This window comes from Lucilia sericata, unplaced genomic scaffold, assembly GCF_015586225.1.
Source record: "Lucilia sericata isolate MDLA Ls3-8-SP2 unplaced genomic scaffold, ASM1558622v1 Contig000089F_arrow, whole genome shotgun sequence".
In the NCBI taxonomy this organism is placed as follows: domain Eukaryota; kingdom Metazoa; phylum Arthropoda; class Insecta; order Diptera; family Calliphoridae; genus Lucilia; species Lucilia sericata.
Window position 1 is genome coordinate 483,684 of NW_023994122.1, and position 21,296 is coordinate 504,979.

The following is a 21,296-nucleotide window of genomic DNA, read 5'->3' on the forward strand; positions in this document are numbered from 1 at the left end:
CTAACTACTGCTACGTATAACTAGCATTTGAATGTATCTAGCAGAGTATTAATCTACCTAACTTATTCATATACAACAACAAAACAAAATAAACATAATAAATATCCGTCCAGTGTTTTAAGAAGTGTAATTACTTCTCCCTGTATCTGAAACATCCATAGATACAATTATACAGATACTCTATATAGGTACATACATATATTTATTATGTACATATCTGCATAAGTATTAACATGCGTCTGAGTGTGTGTGTGTGTGCGTGAATGTTTGTTTTGATTCACACAAATAGAAAATTAAAATAAACAAAAAGTCTGTGTAGTGCAAGTTATTAAAAAAATTAAATTAAAAACAAAAGAAGTCCATGAAGCCCCGCTTTAAAATGTCAAAAGTGTAAATATTTAAACAATACAACGCAATTTTATAGGATTTTTTTTATACCTACAACACATTTTCAAATATTCTAATAATATAAATTGGGGATAATAAGGTAAGTTAAGTTTTAACTTACGGCATTTATTTAGTTAGCAAAATTCAGTGTCTACAACTAGTCCTAGATATATTAGTGTTTTAGTAAAATTTGTTTATCAAATTCTTTATGAGCTGGATTTTAGTTTGAAGATCATCCGAAATATCATTCAAATAATCTCTAAACTAGCAATCAATGATAGAAGTCAAAAACAACAAAATGCATTTAACATAAAATTTAACTTTTTATCAACCAAAGCCATATTGTAGCTATTAATCACAAGGATAAAACATCTTCAAACTATTTTTTTTATCAACGAAATTTTGTTTTTGATACACCTACCTATAAGTATCGCATTCTTAAATATTCATTAAAAATTCCGTATATTTTGGTAAATATTTCAAATATTTTAATACTTTTTTTTAGTACATATACATGTACATTAAAGGTTTCATTTCTAGCTTTAATGAGAAAGAATATTTATAATAAAAATCATGGTATAAAGAAAACAAGGTAACTCCGTTCTCTCTTAATGAAAAATTTTTTGACGTAAATAAGATTTTTTGATATTTAGTTTTTGTAAACAAATAAATAAAAACGTTGCCACACAGTTTAAAAGGGAAATTATATTTAGGAAATCAGAATTAAAAAATGTGTAATTTTGTTTACTACAAAAGTGTAACTGTTGTGAATTGCAAATATAAACGATTATAAATACGTTTTAATAAATGTTTTATTATTGTTTTATATTTTTATATAAACTAACACTTTATAAAGAACGAATGAAGGTGATTAACCATAAATTCGCTGGAATTTCTTCTACTCAATGGTAATTTCTTGGTGGCGTATCATAATGTCCAGTGACACAATGTCCATGGACATTATGACACTTTTAAAAAAGAAAAGATTTGGAAATTTTATTTAGATATAAAGAAAGGGACACTCTCATCCCGAAAAGAGTTGCTCCTAAATTTGGTGTATGTTGCATTTTGGATTGGATTAAAAAAGTGTCCGCGTAAGGGTGTTTTAAATTCTAGGGTATTTCGAATACCGGCTTCGCTATATTAAGACATTTTTGATAAATGTACTTTTTTATGTCCTTTTGCTCGTAGACATTGTGACACTTTTAAAATTGTCAACGTCCATGGACACTATGACTTAATTTAGTGTGTCATATCGTCCATGGACATTATGACACGCCAGCTAATTTCTTTATTTGGGTTTTTTAAGGGACTTCAGGACGTGCTTCTGAATTGCTAAAAGGTACTGGTTAATTTACTGGTATTCCTAGATCTTGTCGCCTGTGTGCAATGAAAATCGAAAATAGAATCCACTGGCATATTCCGTTTTAAAGTCAGGTCAAAATAAGGATATTTTCCTTTTTGTAAAACGTAGTATGCCACTGGATTAAAAGGGATATTATAAGACTTTAGTGTTAATAAATGGCCTATAGGACATACACACACACAATATATACGATGGTCCTGAAGAAGTAAAACTATCAAATATCGTGAGCGCTGCTAGATTAGTACGATATAAGATTGATCAGAACATTTTCGCTATTTATTAAACAAAATTATATTCTCTAGAACAAAGACGTCAGCAACTTTCTTCTTTGATGGTATGTTGAAACTCCCATATAATGCTGGCCAGCATCTCCCGACACACAAATTTGGAAGCAACAGACTTTGGTAGATAGTATTATTTGATTTATATTTTGAAATCTCACGGGTTATTTGTTTTATTTATAATATTTTTTAATTTATGTTTGAAAAATTATTTTTTACAGTCATTTGAAAAAGAAATATAAAAGTAAACAAAAAACATAGGTTTTTAAGGTAGATATGGTAGCACGATTTTAAGCAATAAAATAATAATTCGCCCAAACGTCAGAAGTTTAATATGGCTACAAAAAGAGAGAACGGCTATACCTTTATTTTTTCTACTATGATAAAAATATATTTTAAACTACTACCTATTAACCCGTTTTGAACAATCTTTAAACTTTAAAAATTTGATTAAAGGGAAAAATGGGTTTTATTCACTTTTTGCATAAAATGTGCAAAAATTAAAAATTTTTTTAAATCATCTTTCTTAAAAATTGAACACACCTTTATTGTTAAAATTTTATCTACAAACATGTATGAATGTAGATTAGAGGTGTCCAAAAAATATCGTTTTTGTTTGGATGGGTCTTATTTTGTTCATTAGTGTCTAAAACTAACTGGTGTTAAATTTTAGTCTAACAAAGCTCATATCTCCGTTATTTATGGACCGATTTCGCCGATTTCAAATAGCGATCTTCTCGAAAGCATGTCTGATAGATTTATTAAAGATTCGGATCTCGCTGATATCTTTGGGCTTCTGAAAACCCCTCTAGACTGACGGCGCCATAAACTGGTGGTCAATTATATCCCCGGCCTTTTTGAAGTAATTTGACCTGTAGTCGAACCTGAGAACTGTATAGTCTGGTACCACGGGAACCTCCCCCCAAGCCATGTTTCCTTGATGATAGATCCCACCTTGGTGCATTGCAATTCTGGAATGAAGAAGTGCTACCAGTACCTCTAGTCTTCCGGCACTATAAACTGGTGATGATCAAATGTATCCTCTGTTAGTCTGTTGGTTGAGGTTCCTTCGGGATCCACGTAGTGGCTGTGGTTTAAACCCAAATTCGCAGGAAGGGGCACTTGTTTAAACAATTGATGCACAGTGTAATATAATTTTTCGGGATAAGTTTATGTTACAATCCACAGGGAAAGGCTGTGGAATAATATAATGTTGGATTTGAGCTGATAATGTAAAGATTAGGTATGCGTTGGTGTGCGATGTACCATGGGATACTTGTTATATTTGCGGTGATGTCGGATGGAGTGGTGGTTGGAGTGGCGTTCGATTTGTTTGAGACGTTGGCGTTGTCATGGTTGTGTGTGTTGGAGTTTACTAGGGTGATCGACTCGGATTTTCAACCAGTTTTAAAACAGTTTTTTTATGCTTTTTCAGAGTCGGTTTTTTCTAAATGTTGATTTTTCGAATAACGAATAACTCGGTTTTTTTTACTTTTTAAAACCCGGTTTCGAATACTTTTTTTGCTTTGTATTCAAAGATTACTTAAATTAAATTTTGAAGTAAATAACAGCCCGTCTAAATTTTAAAAATATTGGAGTCCAGCAACTAGAGTATATTTTTCTAACACACCTTTTATTAAACTTTTTTTGATTTTCCTAATTAATTAACAAATTTTATTTGTAATATTTATTGGTATAACTGTTTAATAAAATTTTATCAATCTTAAGATTATATTCCAATTACAATAATTAATTAGCGGCTAAAATATTATGGAATGCCTATGTAAATTGTCTAAACAGGGATTTTGGAATAAGCATAGTTAATTATGTTTAACGAAAGTGTCCCACTTTTATCCATTTTTACATTAAAGTAATAATGTAAATTAGACGACTAGATCTAAAGTTCGGCGCAAGTTTTATAAATCAAATTTAAACATAAACGTTATTTTTTTCAAATTAAAATAGATTTTGATATTTACAATGAAAAACCGGTTGACCGCTTTTTTCTGTAATTGAAAAATGTCAACCGTTTTTTTTAAATGTCAACTATTCGAAACCGGTTTTTGGAAAATGTCGAATAATCGATCACCCTAGAGTTTACTCTTTAACATTCTCAACTTATTGCAGTAGGTCATTGTATAAAGTCTTGTCAATTAACTAGTGATTGGCTTTTCCTTTGCCGGGGTTTGATTGAGATTGTCTCATGATACCTGTTTTTCCTCAACGGGGTTACTATGGCAAGAGATTGGATAGCTCTAGTACTTGAGCAAAGTGCTTGTATATGAACTGGCAAATTGCCACCTGCGTGTAAGATACACAAAGGGGCGGTGGTGAGTCGTCAAAACTCAGCTAGTGGCTGAAAAAGTCCACCGTGAAATAAGGCCAACACGGCAGGTATTCACGTAAAGCGTTTCGACATTCGGTGCCACGGGAACAGTAGCCCACAGAGCAGAGTTTCGGATTTTGTTTTGTCCAAATTATTGTTGTGGCCCCTTTGGGAGTTTAAACCCAAACTAGCGGGAAGAGAATGTTTATTAAAGGACAGACACACGGTGAAATCTAAATTTCAGGATAAGTTGGGTGCTGTTGCCGAAAAAAAACAACAGATACTCCACAATGTGACTGTGGGACTAATATTGGAAATTGGTTGGTGTTAAATGAATAATGTACAGAATGAATCGGGGTTATATGGATCTATCCTTATCTACATATATACTCGTATGAATGTGTCGGATGTTAAGATACTGTGAAAATTTCACGAAAATCGGTACATCCGTTTAGCTGTTTATAGACTTTTAACAAAAATACAAACTACTGTGAAATAAGGCCGACGTAGGGACAAACAGGACTCGGCTATCTATGAGGACTCGCAATATGTATACGGATATACTTTATAGTTTCGGAAAATGATATTGTAAAAATTACAAACGCAATGATAAACTTAAATATATATATACTAGGGTGATCGACTCGATTTTTCAACCGTTTTTAAAACCGGTTTTTTCTGCTTTACCAGTGTCGGTTTTTTCTTAATGTTGATTTTTCAAATATCGAACAACCCGGTTTTTCACTTTTTAAAAACCGGTTTCGAATACTTTTATTTGCTTTGTATTCAAAGATTATTTAAATGAAATTTTTAAGGAAATAATAATACAGCCCGTCTAAATTTTAAAAATATTCGAGTCGAGGAACTATTGCATATTTTTCTACCGCTCCTTTGGTTAAAACTTTTTGATTTTCCTAACTAATTAAAAAAAATTATTTATAAAATTGATAACTGTTTGATAAAATTTTATCAATCTTAAGATTATATTCCAATTACAATAATTAATTTACGGCTGAAATTTTATGGAAGTGTTGGAATGCCTATGCAAATTTCCTAAACCGGGCTTTTAAAATAAGCTAGGATTACATAGTACCTTATGTTTAACAGAAGTGCCCACTTTTTTTCTAATTTTTTTATATTAAAGAAATAATGTAAATCAAACGACTAGATCTAAAGTTATAATCTTTTAAATTGTTAAAAATCATTTCGGGCCATGTTTTATTAATCAAATTTAAACATAAACATTAAGTTTTTCAAATTAAAATATATTTTTTTTTATTTATAATGAAAAACCGGTTAACCGGTTTTTTCTGAATTTGAATAATATCAACCGGTTTTTTTTAAATGTCAACTATTCGAACTATTCGAAAACCGGTTTTTGGAAAATGTCGAATAATCGATCACCCTAATATATACCCTTCTCACAAAGGTGAATGGTATAAAAAACCGAAAATAAAAAATTAAACGAATGTACCATAATGTTTGAAATCGTAATTTTTAGAGGTTTTTTTTATAAATACATATTCATGTTTAGATAAAAAGGTGATGAAGTTGTACGTTTTTATTTTTTAAAGATTTGTCGAAATGTATTTGCATAAATAATTTTGAAAATTGAGACGTTTGACTTTTTTAAGGATTTTTAATCGTTCTTAAATTTAAGAACATACGTTTTAGTTTAAGGTTGAGAAAAATGGTAATTTAGTATGCGATTTTTCTTTCTGTGTATGACTATGACTGCATGTTAGGTGTAAGAATTAATAGTATGTTATTCTTAGCCTAGTTTTGTGGAATTCCAGATACAACAATAAAACAAATAGGATAATTATGTTTATGAACGTTAGTATAAAGGCAGGTGGATTACCTATTTTGTTGCCTGTTAAAGGAATTAGGTATTTTTCTTTTAGGTTGTATCTATTATGTATTTTAATGACAAGATGTACGTACCTATATAAGATTAGGCAGAGAAGAAAACTAACACTTTAGCAAGTTAAATATATTTGAACGTTAATAATCAGTTATTATTGATAGTTTGTAAAGTAGGGGTAAGAGTTGCAGGTTTTTTGAGTTAATATACACATATAAATAATTTGTTATAGGTAATTATTGTTTATTTATGTACCTATTTATTAAAATCTATAAAATTTTCCCTTTCTTGCAGATTTAAATTTGACAACATTCAATTTATGTACTAACAAAAACCCACCGGTAAAATATTAATTGCAAAATTAGCAACGTGGAATTGGATTTGCAACAAATAAAAACAAAAACCAACCATTCGAACGTAGTACCCATAATACAACTTATAAACAAAATAAACTTAAAGAGAACGACAAAAAATTGGCCAAGCAACAATGATGGCGCAAACCAAAAGTTAGGAAACCACAATTTCAAACATAATCATAAAACATCATTATCATCGTAGTCATAATCACAATGCTCCACAACAGCAATAGAAAATAAGCAGCCAAGCAGGCAAAGAACAACAATACAATTAAAAAACTTGAACATATGAAGTTGAAGAAGTTGCACTTTGAAATTCACCACAACCGTTCTTTCAGGTGTAATGAACAATACACTCTCACACCATTCATAGATACAAAAGAGAGAGAGAGCTGCAATTTTAAGAGAACTAATTATTGCGTGAGAGTTATACAAAAACACCTTTAAAAACAGCGGTTGTCTGGTTGTTTACATGAAGCGGTCAAAATAAAGGTAGAAATACAAAAAAAACATACTGCCTGGCCGTCTGAATGTGTGAGTTGCGGCGAAAGCAAAAAAGAAGGTATAACAAAGTAGAAAACAAAAAACAGAGCGAAGTATAAAAGCCAAATTAGAATTAGCAACGTAACCAACAGTATTTAAAAACAACAACAAAAGTTGAAATTCAAGCAACAAACGCCTAGCGTTAAAAAGAGACAACAATATTGTATTAAATACAACGTCAACAAACCAACACCAATATACACGTTCAACGTAATTCACCACTTAGTAAACGTTCCAGAGAGAGAGAGAGTGTGTGAAAGAGTGGAATAGCAAGTCAAGTTAATAACAGAATCGCATAGAACAGGCAAAAAGAAACAACTACAGTCAACCATCAAAATCAACTCGCAATAGAACAAACAGCTAACGAGGAGCAGATCGACCGACCGAGCGACCAAACGTCGGACATAAGTTTTGTTTTTTGTGCGGTCGAAGAGCAAATAACGCAGCAATTGTCGGCGATTCCGCAGTCTGCTTTAGAAGGGACATGGCCGTCTTTTTGCTCAACATTTGTAAATTTAATGGCTGCGGAATCACATTTCCAAGTTTGGGTGATTTAATCCAACACATTGAGGACACACATATTGGTAAGTTGAAATATCAATATGTATGTACATTTACTATGTATGGATGTATCTATGTTATTTTAGAATTTAAGTATGTGTGTGTTTGCAGAAAAAATATTAGTTTTTTCGAATTAATTTTCTTAAACATCGTAAGTTTTTAAAATAGAATTGGTTTGTTTTAAAGTGTTTTATCAAAAGTATCTTAAACTTTAAGATTCATTTAGGTGGTGCGGTATTGTCGCGTGATACGTTAATTAAATAAATTGTATTTGTATCTATTTACATGCATATGTAAATATATACATACGTATGTATATACATATGTACATGACTTTGATGTCATTGGATTATTTTATTTAACTATAACGAAAACAACAAAATATATATGTACCTACATATAAATAAATAAATAAAAAATAATTCAAGTAATACCCGGCCTGGCATCCATGAAACCCGTACAATGTCCAACGTAAGCTTTTTAGATTTGTTTGTTTGTATATTTGATGGAGAAGAGAGTAGAGTGTATTTTTATAAACCACGAGTATCTGTGTATGTACTTTGAGTTTACATACAGTGTTGGAGAAAATAATAGTAATATACATATATGTACATTAAACTTGTGTACATATTTTGCCAATATTATAAACTGCATGAGGGTACACTTGATTAGAAATTGTTAAACCGTAATTTAAAACTTTTCTAAAATTAATTTTTATAATACATATTTTATAATTTAATCCTGTGCAGTGTTCTGTAACTTTCGAGTCGAGAAAAAAAATATTGAAATATTAGTCTTCCACTTTTTAGTTGCTTGATTCAAATAATTTTTAAACTAAACAAATTACAATTAACCAACATATATTTGAATTACGTGTGTTCACCCTGTTTTAAACAAGACGATTATATGTTTTTCGAATTTTTTGCCGATTCGAAAGTTACAGAACACAGGCACTGACCTCAGTATAATTTTTGATAAATAAAATATTTTCGATTTTTTCGAAATGAGTCTTATAGTGATCCACGTGACCCCCTAATGTGCATATATATGAACGTATACAGTGCGTCCTCGATTTGTGTAACTACCTATTAATGCAACGATTTGAGCAGCAGTCTATTTTTTAATATTACGGTCTTTATAGCAGCAACTTTTTTGTAAAAAAATTTAATATTATTTTAATGCTCAAAAATGTTAATTTATGCATTTTCTCCTGCGAGTGTATTTAAGCTTTGTTTTAGTAAAGTGAAGTAAATAAAGTTTGTAAAAAATCAGAAATTTTAAACAAATTGAGACTGTCAAAAACTTGTACTGTTCACAAAATAAATTCTTCTCAATGAAGGTCACGAAGTCATATATTAACGACCTGCAGGAATTCTTTCATTGCGTTTTTCTGTCGACAAACTTTTTTCTAATCTGATCTGAAGTCTATATCAAACTACATCTAGAAAGGGACGTAGAATTCGGAAAGTTACTAAACTAAATCTATATATTTTTTTAACGAATAACAAATATGTATATTAATTTTTTCTCGTTTCTATATCTTCTTGATTATTAAATGAGTTGAAAACCTAAACATTTGAAAATTTTAAAATTAAATAAAATTTAGCGGTCGGTTATTGCAACATTTCGAAAATTGCAACAACCACGAGTCCATACCTCTGTTTGTCTGTATTCTGAAATCAGTTTTCTGAAGATTCCATATATGTACATATCTTCAGGATTCAAATCTTTTATAATACAATCCGGAGACATGTATGTTCCAAATTTCATCAAAATATCTTGAACATTGCGGCCTGTACCTTGCGTACATGTACAGCCAGCCGGGCGAACCACCCCCACTATGGTGGTGTAGGATATAATTAACTTAATAAGGCGATATACAAATTTTTGAAAGTTTTAAAGTTCTCGATCTCCCTATTATTTTTTCAACACTGTATAATTCATATGTTTTAGTGAATGTTTTTTAATGCGCTACTCAAAATGGATCTGTAAATATTGACTATTTGTTTTATTTCTACAACTACTGCTGCTGTCTTTAGTGCTCTATAATGGGGTTGTTCACTGGCTGCATTATGGCAAAAAACAAGAAACTAAACAAAATAATATAAAACGATGAAATTGTTTATAATAAAATTACTTGCTGTCTATGTTTATGGCTTCTTGTTTCATCAGTGTTTTTAATATTTTTCTATTCTATACCTATGTACATATACATTTCTCCCCTAATCCCTCTTTCATTCACCAACAACCATCCATCAACACCACCATACATGCAACTTGCTTAGACGTTTTGTATCTGTGTGTATTTACATCCACAAGCGTCAGCTGTGTTTTGAATAATCGATATTCGTTGTTCTTTATGTATATACCTACATATGTGTGTACCTTTTGCGTTCGTTAATTCTTTTCTACGCACACTTGTTCTCTTTTAGTTTATAACGAGAGCAAGTACATTTACACAATGCAGTTGCCAGATAAATTAAATCCACAATTTTACTGTCAATGATAACTGTTGTTGCCATTTTTTGCAAAATTATTTATTGTAATAGGAAGCTGACACTGGGACTCAATTTACACGTTTCAGAACAACTTAAGAATTTTGTAATTTTTTTCCTATAAGAGCATAATTTGATTTTGATAGCATAAGTACGTATTTTAAAACATATTTCGAGTTTTCAAAGCTAATTTTAATTTCTTTTTGAATTTGTTTAATATTATTTATTGCATAATAAGATCTAGTAAATATATACATATGTATGTATGTATATACGTACATACCTATTATTATTATTATTAAGTTTTGAATTTCAAAATATGTACCTTAAAAACAAAATTGATTTGTCAAATTTTGCAATAGCTATGTACATACATTGGTACATATACACATATTTTTTTAATTTATTAATTATACCTAAATCTCAATATTATATTATTTTTCATTTGTTTTTAAGTAATTCATCATATTTTTTAATATTAACCTTTAAACTAAATTAGCCCGTTATTAACGTAAAAACAACAATAACCGGCTTATTTCAAGTTAGGTACCTATAAGTTTTTTATAAACAAAATGTAGCATTAAAAATAAAATGTTTTTATAAATGTTTTGTTGTGATACAAAAATTCACCTCACCTTTATCGAATATGTATGTGTTTGTTGTTATTGTTTCTCTATCTCTCTTCTCACCACTTTTCTACATATATGTATATATGTACATACATATGAATGTATGTAGATAGTATGTACATATGTATATAAACAACTTTCGATACCGGCGTTTTTTGTATTTGTTTGTAACACGTAGTATGTAACAAGATCATTTGGATCGATTAATTGATTTTGTCAGGTTAGGTCTAGTAAATGCAAATTATACTCAATACTATCTTTTATTAGATATACTTGAATCCATTGGATATTAATTATAAAGAACTATTTTAAAGATTGTCTTCAACTAATAATATTTCAGTAACTTAATCTGTTTCAGTAAATGTAAATGGAAGAAAATCGGATATTAAAGACTGAACTAATTCACTTTGCACAGTTCTTGATCTATCATCTTATAATCGTGTAAATATCCTGGGAAATTCTATAGCATCGTTATTGTAATTTGTATGACTACAGAGTGGCATAGATTTTGTAAAAATAGGAGTAGTTGAAAAATAATTTTGTCATTCTGTTCCATTTGGAAACTACCATATTTGGAAAAAATTCATTCCATTCGGAAACTTGTTTTCAAAAATATGTACATACATACATACAAGAGGATATCATACGTGAAAAAAGGAAGTTTTTTTAAAATATGTACATAGATGTAAAAATATACGAAAATCTGGAAATTGTGTAGGTGTTTTTTAATTTCTTATACTAAGAGCAGGTTTTTGAGATGGTAATCAAATGCCAATTAATAATCAGATTAGTTAATCTAAAAATAAATTTAATCTTATGTTAATCCCCTTTGATGTTTTTGAGTACAAGATTAAACTTCGCAGTGTTGCCATACAAAACAACAGAAAATGTCACTGTTTGTTATCAAAACAATGCATATTTTATAAAAAAGAAGAAGACAATAGTAAATTTAATATGAAAATTAATGAAAACTTAAATTAAAAACAAAAAAATGTATTTTGAAGTGTCCATAATTTATACTAATCAATAAATAGAACATTTTAATGTTTATATTTATAAAAATTTTATTAATTTTTTTGCATCAGCTGTTTACACTTTTGCATTTCGTGCTTAAGATTAAACCACCTCCATTGGGCGCTTAAACTTGCAAACAAAATTAACTAATTGAGTACTCAAAAACATCTTTCGAGGATTAATTTTAATTTAATCGCTAATCTTTCACCTAAAGATTGGCCCTAAGGGATTCAAAATTTAAAAAAAATTAAGATAATTTTATAGTGAACATATATTGTATTTGAATATCATACGTGATACACTTCTCTTGTTTTTTATGTTTTATAATATGTATAGTAGTATATATTTTGTATAAAAAGGAAAGTGCAGTCGGGCATGTCCGATATTTATGTACTATCCATGTTTAACCATTTATTGGTAAAAATAAAAAAAAAAACATGTGTTATATGGCGACTTATGGGGTGGGATTTATGATCATATAAAATTTATTTATACCAAATATTATCATAATATATAAGTGAGTTATGGACTTTTAAGTGTTTTTCTGAAATTTTATTCGTTATGAAAATCGGCTGCATGGCGCTAAATTCGAATCTGGTTCCACGCCTATCTATCAGGATGTTCCAATAGACTCCAAATCACTTTCTGATTCGACATTTTCTAAATAATATCTCAAATCCCAGATGTAATGAAGAATATCTGAACGGCTCAATCCTTTAGAAATGCCTAAGTTGGTCTCAGGGTTTCGACTTTTTTAAATTTTGTCGGCCTGTGTAATTGATCGATAAAAATTTGTTTGTTTAATTATCTTCAAAAAGGCAAAAGTTTTAATTTTTTTTATTTACCTTTTCATGGAATTGCCATATATCAATCAAAAACAGTGTTAATATTTTATCATATTTGAGTTGATTTTGAAATTAAATATCTAATTTTTCCCTAAGTTTATTTAATATGATTTTCTATTTTTTAGTAAAGATACTAAAATGTATTCTTTGTAGGAGAACTTAAATTCTTTTGCCAAAAAAATGTAACAGGCATTTGTATATTAAAAATATTATACTTATTATTCGTCTCAATCACAACAACTATTATTTGTATACATGCATACATATGTATCTTCACCTAAAATGCAAAAGGGCGAAACAACACTTTGAAAAATTTTACAGGAAATCCAAAAAAAAACTACATTAATGAAAACTTTTTTGTTATAAAAATCATTTGTTCTTACATGCATGATCTCCCAACTCCAAAAAACGTTTGAATATAAATCTACTGACAAGACTTTGTATAATATGTTGCTTTTCAAGTCTGTTGGACTTGTAGAAATAACTAATATACATCTATTGTTACGCACTTTTGAATTTCAGTTTAACAAAATCGGTGTTTTTGACAATAGAGTTCTAAAAATATGTGATAACATGTATGCTGATGTAATGACTCGCTTTTAATCAAAAAGTAGATTTTAGTTTTTTTTTGTTATTACTCCTTTTTTGCATTTCAGGGGACGATATGTATGTATTTATATATAGAAATCAATAATATACGTGAACTTGGTATATACATATGTATGTACTTACTTATATATATGTATTATGTTTGTATGTGTTTGTTATATACAAATTGTTATATAAAAATTATGATGGTCCACAAAAGAGAAAATTATTTTGACACAAATTATAAAAATTCTTTTGGGTTCAAAATTTTTAAAAAAGGTCACAAAAAGTAAAAAAAAACACTTTTCTAAAAAAGTAAGTTTTTTAAAATTTAATATGCATCTACAAATGTAGACATCCACCCTAATGACTTAAGGTTTATGTTTATTTGTGTGTGTGTTTTATATATAGTACATATGTATGTACATCCCATTAATATACAGAAAGTAACTGAGAATATTAGCTACTTGAAAAGATAGAATGAATGATTGTATAAGTTTGGGGAGGAATATACCCTTCCTGACAAGGGTAATTTTAAGTGTTGCATATACATACATTTGTATATTTGTATTTTTATACAAGAAGCAATTTGTTATTGAACAAAATGTTTGTTAAATTTATGAATGAATGTCTAACTAAAATTTTTAATAATGAAATTTTCTTTTTTTTTTTACAACTCTAAAATTTGTTTTTTTTTTTTGTTACTTCCGTTAAAATTTGTCTACAACTTGATTTCAAATTTTCTTGTACTATTATTATGTTATTTAGTTTTAGATTTATATTTTTATGACCGATTAAAGAATATTATAAAGTTGAGATTTTGAGGGATATATGTAATTTGAATTTGATCATAATAAATCGGAAATATTTTAATGTACTCTTATTAAATTTAAAAAATGTCATTAAATTTATTTTTTCTATATTAAATTAAAGTCGAAATTTTTTCTATATAAAAGTTTTTAGTTATCCTAATAAATGTTTTTAGAGTAATGTATTATATAATGTATGTTCAATAACAAATAATTGTTACAAATTATCATAAATTGTTTTTGTATTTCAATACAAATTTGAAATATTTTTGTGAAAATTAGTAACAACTTTTAGTTATTGAACAGACCCATAACTATAAAAAATATTATGAATAAAAGACCGACACACAAAAAATAGAAGTTGAGTTATCCTTAATATTAAGGACACGATTATGTTTAATACACCTTTGTTTTAAAAAATACTAAAATATCAAAAAAAAAAAAAAAAAAAAAATACCTTCTTTTGGGAATAATCAAAACTCAAAGTAAGGTAAATTATGAGAGGGGTAACAAAAACACCATTTGAATTTCCATACAGTGTGAGTCGGTCTAATGTATAATCGATTTGTAAACGAATACTATTTACTTAGTTTATTTATCTTTGCTTCAACTAAATGTCACGCAAATCAAAATATGTAAATGAAAAAGGAGAATAAATCATAAATTATAACCATATGTTTGTGTCTCACCACCGACAAAACTTTATTTACACAATCCAATTACGTAATTACTTTTACTCGGCTAGGAAAATGTATGTACATATGTATGTATGTATGTATATGAAGAGAAAAAGTATGTATGTATGTAACAGGATATTAATTTATATAAATATATTTGATTATATAAAAAAAAAAAAAAAACAAAATAATACACCAGACAAGTTGATAAAGATCGAACATATGTTAACCTACATTTATGTGTTTACAATGAATTTAATTTATGAAGGATATACATATGGTTCTTTTTTGAAAATGTTAGAAATTTTATATGCTAATATTTCCCAATAATTTTATCAACAATAGACATATACATATACAGTGTCTCTCATAAGTATTCGAATTTAGGTAAACTATGAAAAAAAACCAAATTTAATAATATATTTTGTGTGGAAAATAAATAAATTAATTTGTTATATTGTCTACATAGTCCTTAGTTTTGATATCACGCCCCTTAAAACTTGAAAACTTTACATTTACTTAAATTAGTTGTGCTTTTTTTAAAAAAAGTCCATGAAACTACTTCACAAAAGTATGCGAATTTTTCCTGTATTTCATATTTGATCATATTATACGATACACAAATTCTAGAATCGCATGGTTTTATGCTTAATATTTTTTTAAGGGGTAACTATCCACCGCATGGATATATTTTTGACCCATTTGGTCCACAATTTTGGGGGATTTGTACCCTCTTTTCATGTAATATCATTAAAATGGCGATTTTTGGCTATATTTGTAATGTTTTCACTCTTTTTCCAGAGATAAAACCAAAATTTAATATTGGAATTTAATAGAACCCATAGGGTATCTAAAAATAATATTTTTTGTTATAAGGATCTGTACTTAAACGTTCCAAGATGTATTTTTGGTATCGTTTTTCAGTTTCTAATTGAATTATCTGGATCATAAGTCCCTTTTCGTACATCTAGGGACGATATTTTCCGACAAAGTTGTCTAGTGTATATTCATGTACATATTGGCACTAATATATTTTAAATTTTCAATATATTATAGCGGTATACAACCGCAAAACATGCCTTAATAAAACGTCATCCTATATAGTAGATTTCAGTTTTTACTACTTGTAACTTTCACGCTTATGTTGCCCGTTACAGTAACACTGTAAGTCCAAAATTTTGGTTTTAATTTGATCATAGTAAATAATATTTAAACACATATCAACATTCTTGAGTTAGATCATAATGATATCGTGCCATGCAGCATGGAGGCCATTGGTATATAAAAATAATGATTTTACTATTTTGAATGGTGTTTCTTCGAGGCATGTTTTGGAGTTGTACACTTCCACAACACATTGAAAACTTAAAATGTATAAAAGCTGATATCTAAAAGAATATATACCAGAAAACTTTCCCCGAAAATAATTGATCCTAGTATTATAAAAATGCACTTAAGTTCCAATATATTGAATTAGCGACAGAAGAATGATCCGAATAATTTATCTTGGAACGTTTAAATACAGATTCTTGTAACAAAAAATATTATTTTTAGATACCCCAAGGGGTCTTATAAGTCCCAATATCAAATTTTTGTTTTATCTCTGGAAATAAGGTGAAAAATTTACAATTATGGCCAAAAATATCCATTTTAATGATACTACTTGAAAAAAGGTACAAATTCCCCAAAATTGTGGACCAAATGGGCCAAAAATATATCCTTTCCGTGGATAGTAACCCCTTAAAACAATATTACGCATAAAAACCATTCGATTCCAAAATTTGTGTTGCGTATAATATGATCAAATATGAAATACAGGAAAAATTCGTATACTTTTGAGAGGCAATTTCATGGACTTTTTTAAAAAATCCACATTTAATTTAAGTCAATGTAAATTTTTCAAGTTTTAAAAAGCGTGATATCAAACATAACGACTATCTAGACAATATAACAAATTAATTTATTTGTTTTGCACACAAAATATATTATTAAATTTGGTTTCTTTTTATAGTTTACCCAAATTCGAATAATTATGAGAGACACTGTATGTACATATTTTTGCATTACATCAGGATAGTAACTAAATATGGAACATAAATACGCAATTGTTTTAAAACTGGTAACCGTATAATCCAGGGTAAAAAAGCAGCTTGAATAGTAATCATGGAACTGGTAAAGTAGAGCTGTATCTTAATTTCAAGCAGAATTTATTGGTTATAGAAATTGTTTTAGAATAATTCTATATAATCCAGTGTAGACAGCTTGAATAGTAATCATGGAACTAGTAAAGTAGAGCTGTATCTTAATTATCTTAATTTCAAGCAGAATTTATTGGTTATAGAAATTGTTTTAGAATAATTCTATATAAGAAATATCTAAACACTTAAAGGAGTTCCAAATATGACAATTAGGATCAAAATTTATGCTACTACGGCAAACTTGATTGAGTTATAATTTAGAACATAATTTAATTCGAACCCTTACTTTATGTACATATTTATGTATGTAACAGCAAAAATTAAACATTTACTAACTGTTTCAGTTTGTAGGATTAGAAAAACTGTATTTAAGAAGTACTTTCTCACTAAGGTTAAGGATTAAGTTTGTCTAAATTTGGCAACTAACACGAGAAAGTAAATCCTGTTTTCAACATACATATATATGTATGGTTTAACGATTCCAAGGAGATTAAAATTAAACAAACTACCTAAGGTCGAAAAGTTCAAATAAAACTATTTTGTAAGGGTACAAATAGTAAATTAACTACAAACCCAAATTTAGCATTATATGGATGAAAATCGACAAATAACAACAACAGGTAGCAACTAAATACGCAGCATGTGTTTGAAAATCCCACACACATAAAAAACAATTTAGTCGAAGGACAAATACGTTTAAGGTTCAAAAAATATTGTTTAGCAAAAATGAAATACATATATAATATGTATTTTATGTATGTACATATGTACAAACATACTTATGTATATATTATATAAATCTGTATACATATATTTAAGGTGGATTTTCTGCATATATGTAGTAACTATACATAAATATTTTTAGGTATTTTTTTTGAATTGTCTATGTATAGCACAACGTATTAAAGGACTAAAATGAAAACAACATGAACAGATATAATTCCTTTAAAGTGATAAATAATGTTTGTCTTGGCAACAAACAAACAAAAAACATTACTTACTACTAATTTGATGAGAAAAAAAATCCACCCACATATGCGGCACCTTTCAATGTAATCATAAAACTTTAAGAGCGGGTTTTTGAGATGGTAATCAAATGCCAATTAATAATCAGATTAGTTAATCTAAAAATAAATTTAATCTTATGTTAATCCCCTTTGATGTTTTTGAGTACAAGATTAAACTTCGCAGTGTTGCCATACAAAACAATAGAAAATGTCACTGTTTGTTATCAAAACAATGCATATTTTATAAAAAAGAAGAAGACAATTGTAAATTTAATATGAAAATTAATGAAAACTTAAATTAAAAAAAAAAATGTATTTTGAAGTGTCCATAATTTATACTAATCAATAAATAGAACATTTTAATGTTTATATTTATAAAAATTTTATTATTTTTTTTGCATCAGCTGTTTACACTTTTGCATTTCGTGCTTAAGATTAAACCACCTCCATTGGGCGCTTAAACTTGCAAACAAAATTAACTAATTGAGTACTCAAAAACATCTTTCGAGGACTAATTTTAATTTAATCGCTAATCTTTCACCTAAAGATTGGCCCTAAATAGAACATTTTAATGTTTATATTTATAAAAATTTTAATAATTTTTTTGCATCAGCATTTGCATTTTGTGCTTAAGATTAAACCACCTCCATTGGGCGCTTAAACTTGCAAACAAAATTAACTAATTGAGTACTCAAAAACATCTTTCGAGGATTAATTTTAATTTAATCGCTAATCTTTCACCTAAAGATTGGCCCTAAGTAATATTAGTTTTGGAACTAAATACATCGTTATAGATTTTATGTTCAAGGAATTAAAAAAATGGCCATTTGAAAAAATTTAGCAATTCTACTGTACATACCTTTCTATTTTATTTATAATGCAACAAATTAATAGGGTTCTTCAAATAAATAAGTTAAAATATAAAATTATTATTAGATTAATTTGTGGTAAATCATATTTTTGATGTAGGTATAATTATAATAAATGTGTATGACATTTCATGGTTTCTAGCTAAAAAAAAATACGTCACAGTATTGTTTACAATGAATAATTGTGAATATGTACTAAGATGTTTGTTCATGTTATTGCGATAAGAACGACCACGGCTTCATGCAGTAAGTGGTAAACCTCTTCAGTGATTAATAATTCTAATATAGGATATGTTTGTTTAAAAATAATTTAAATAAACCAAATTTAAAGGACTTTATTACAACATAATGTCACTAATATTTAAAAACAAACTTTTGACATAGCAATTTAATTAAAAAATTTATATTTATAACAAGTAAGAAAGTATAGTCGGGCGTGGCCGACCATATGATACCCTACACCAGTTATGAATATTAAATGTGATTTATTTTTCATAATAAAGCATTTATCTTCAATATTCCCTTGTTCCGATACATTTAAGCAATTTATGGATGAAAAACTAATTTTCTGAAAGAGGCTTTATATGGGGGCTAGGGGCAAATATGGACCAAGCCCGATAAAATTTTGTGAATATATTTATATTTACATAATATTTTATTGTGCTGAATTTCATCGCGATATTTGTGTTTATAAGTTAATTTGGGACATTCAAGTAATTTTCTGAAGGGGACTTTGTATGGGAGCTAGGGTCAAATGGGGCCCGATCTTTATGAAATTTGGCAGTGTCATCAAGACTTCTATAAAACTTAGTTGTGCCGTATTTTATCGATATATCTGTATATTTAACATAATTATGAGCTCAGAAGCCCTTTTCGGAGGGTTCTGTTCTATGGGGGCTAGGTGAAATAATGGACCGAATTTAACCTTGCGCACAAGGTTTACATGGACAGCCAGCCAGCCGGCCAGAAGGACGGACGGACGGACATAGCTTAATCGACTCAGAAAACGATTCTAAGCCGATTGGTATACTTTTGTATGTTACAAACATCAGCACAAATCCAATATACCCTCCCCACTAAAGTGGTGTAGGGTATAATTATTTTAAATAGTACTATTAAAAACTATTATACTAAATGATTATTTATGAAACGTTTGTTTATATAAATTATTTTTACGTTACACAAATACGACTTTTTTTTATTGAAATGCACAAAAAACCTTCCAGACAATTTATAAAAAAATACATTTGAAATTTGCACTTAAATGACTTTTCCCAGTGTTATCAGTTAACTTATAAAGTCAATTTTTTATTTATAAATTAACAACGCTTATGTTTTGTTTATATTTATTAAATGTGGTATTTATAATTACTATAGAAAAAAATACTACATTCAATGAATGATTCAATAAATATTTAATAAATATATATGTATTTGTACGTATGTAATGATGTATGGAAATGATAATTATAAAAACAATTTTAATACATACATATGTAAGTTCTATTTATCGGGATTAACATTTACCACGTAAATACATATATACTTATAGTATATATGTATGTGTTGAAATTTTGATAATATTTTATTGTTATATATAAATATTTTATATGAATTTAAGATAAAATTTTGAGGTTAATGCTTTTGTAAACTTTTAATAAAAATGCTTTCAACTTTACTTAAATAATTTATTACATACTTACATAGTGGGAGCAGCAGCAGTAGTTTGTCAATGTATGTTTAAATTTTAAAAACGCAAAATTTTAAAAATACAAACTATTCTTATAGAAACGAAGCCGCCCAAACTACTGTACGTATTTCATTCAATGAATGAAAACAATTCATAAATAGTTTTCATTAAATAGATTTTTATAGTATCTTTTACTCTAACAGCCCGTTTGCAGGTTAACGATTAGCCATAAAATTAATTAATAAAATTAATTTTCGAAAGTTGTTTTTGAGTACACGACTACTTTATTTCTTTTTGCTTTATTGCAAATATTATTAATAATAAGTTATGATGGACTTTAAAGTATCATATTTTTGTTTTTATTTAATTTTTCTTAATTTTTAAATTTATTTTCTCATTACACTCAAAGCAGTCCTCTCTTTTTATAAAACATCAATTGTTTATGATAGCAAATAGTGACATTTGTTGTTGTTTATGGCAATACTACATTTATTTTTAGATTAACTGATCAGATTTTTAATTACTGTTTAATTTGTAAATAAAAAAGTCGCCCTAAGGGATTTCACTTCTCATTCATGTCTCAATTAAGTCTATATTTAAAATATAATTTTATTTGTAAAATATTTTTTACAAAGTAATTTATTTTGTTTAATGTTTCAAGATTTATAAAAAAATCTATTCCATGCGTATTCGTTCACTCTTTAAAGTAAGTATTATCTTACATTATCTTATCAAATGAATATTTCGAGACAAAAAATGGTATTATAATTGTTTACTTTCACTTAAAATAC

General features: G+C 28.1%; 1 protein-coding gene across 2 annotated transcripts in view; it reads left to right on the forward strand.

The window, feature by feature from the left end:
- Window positions 1-21,296, forward strand: part of LOC119599798 (homeobox protein 5) — a 28,586-nt gene that overhangs the window by 709 nt on the left and 6,581 nt on the right. The window contains exons 2-3 of one of the 2 annotated variants that reach the window (XM_037949669.1): window positions 311-487; window positions 6,519-7,707. In XM_037949669.1, the coding sequence (XP_037805597.1) occupies window positions 7,608-7,707 (100 nt within the window). In that variant the 5' untranslated portion in view covers window positions 311-487; window positions 6,519-7,607. The remainder of the gene's footprint in view (window positions 1-310; window positions 488-6,518; window positions 7,708-21,296) is intronic. The other variant, XM_037949670.1, reaches the window with a different exon arrangement.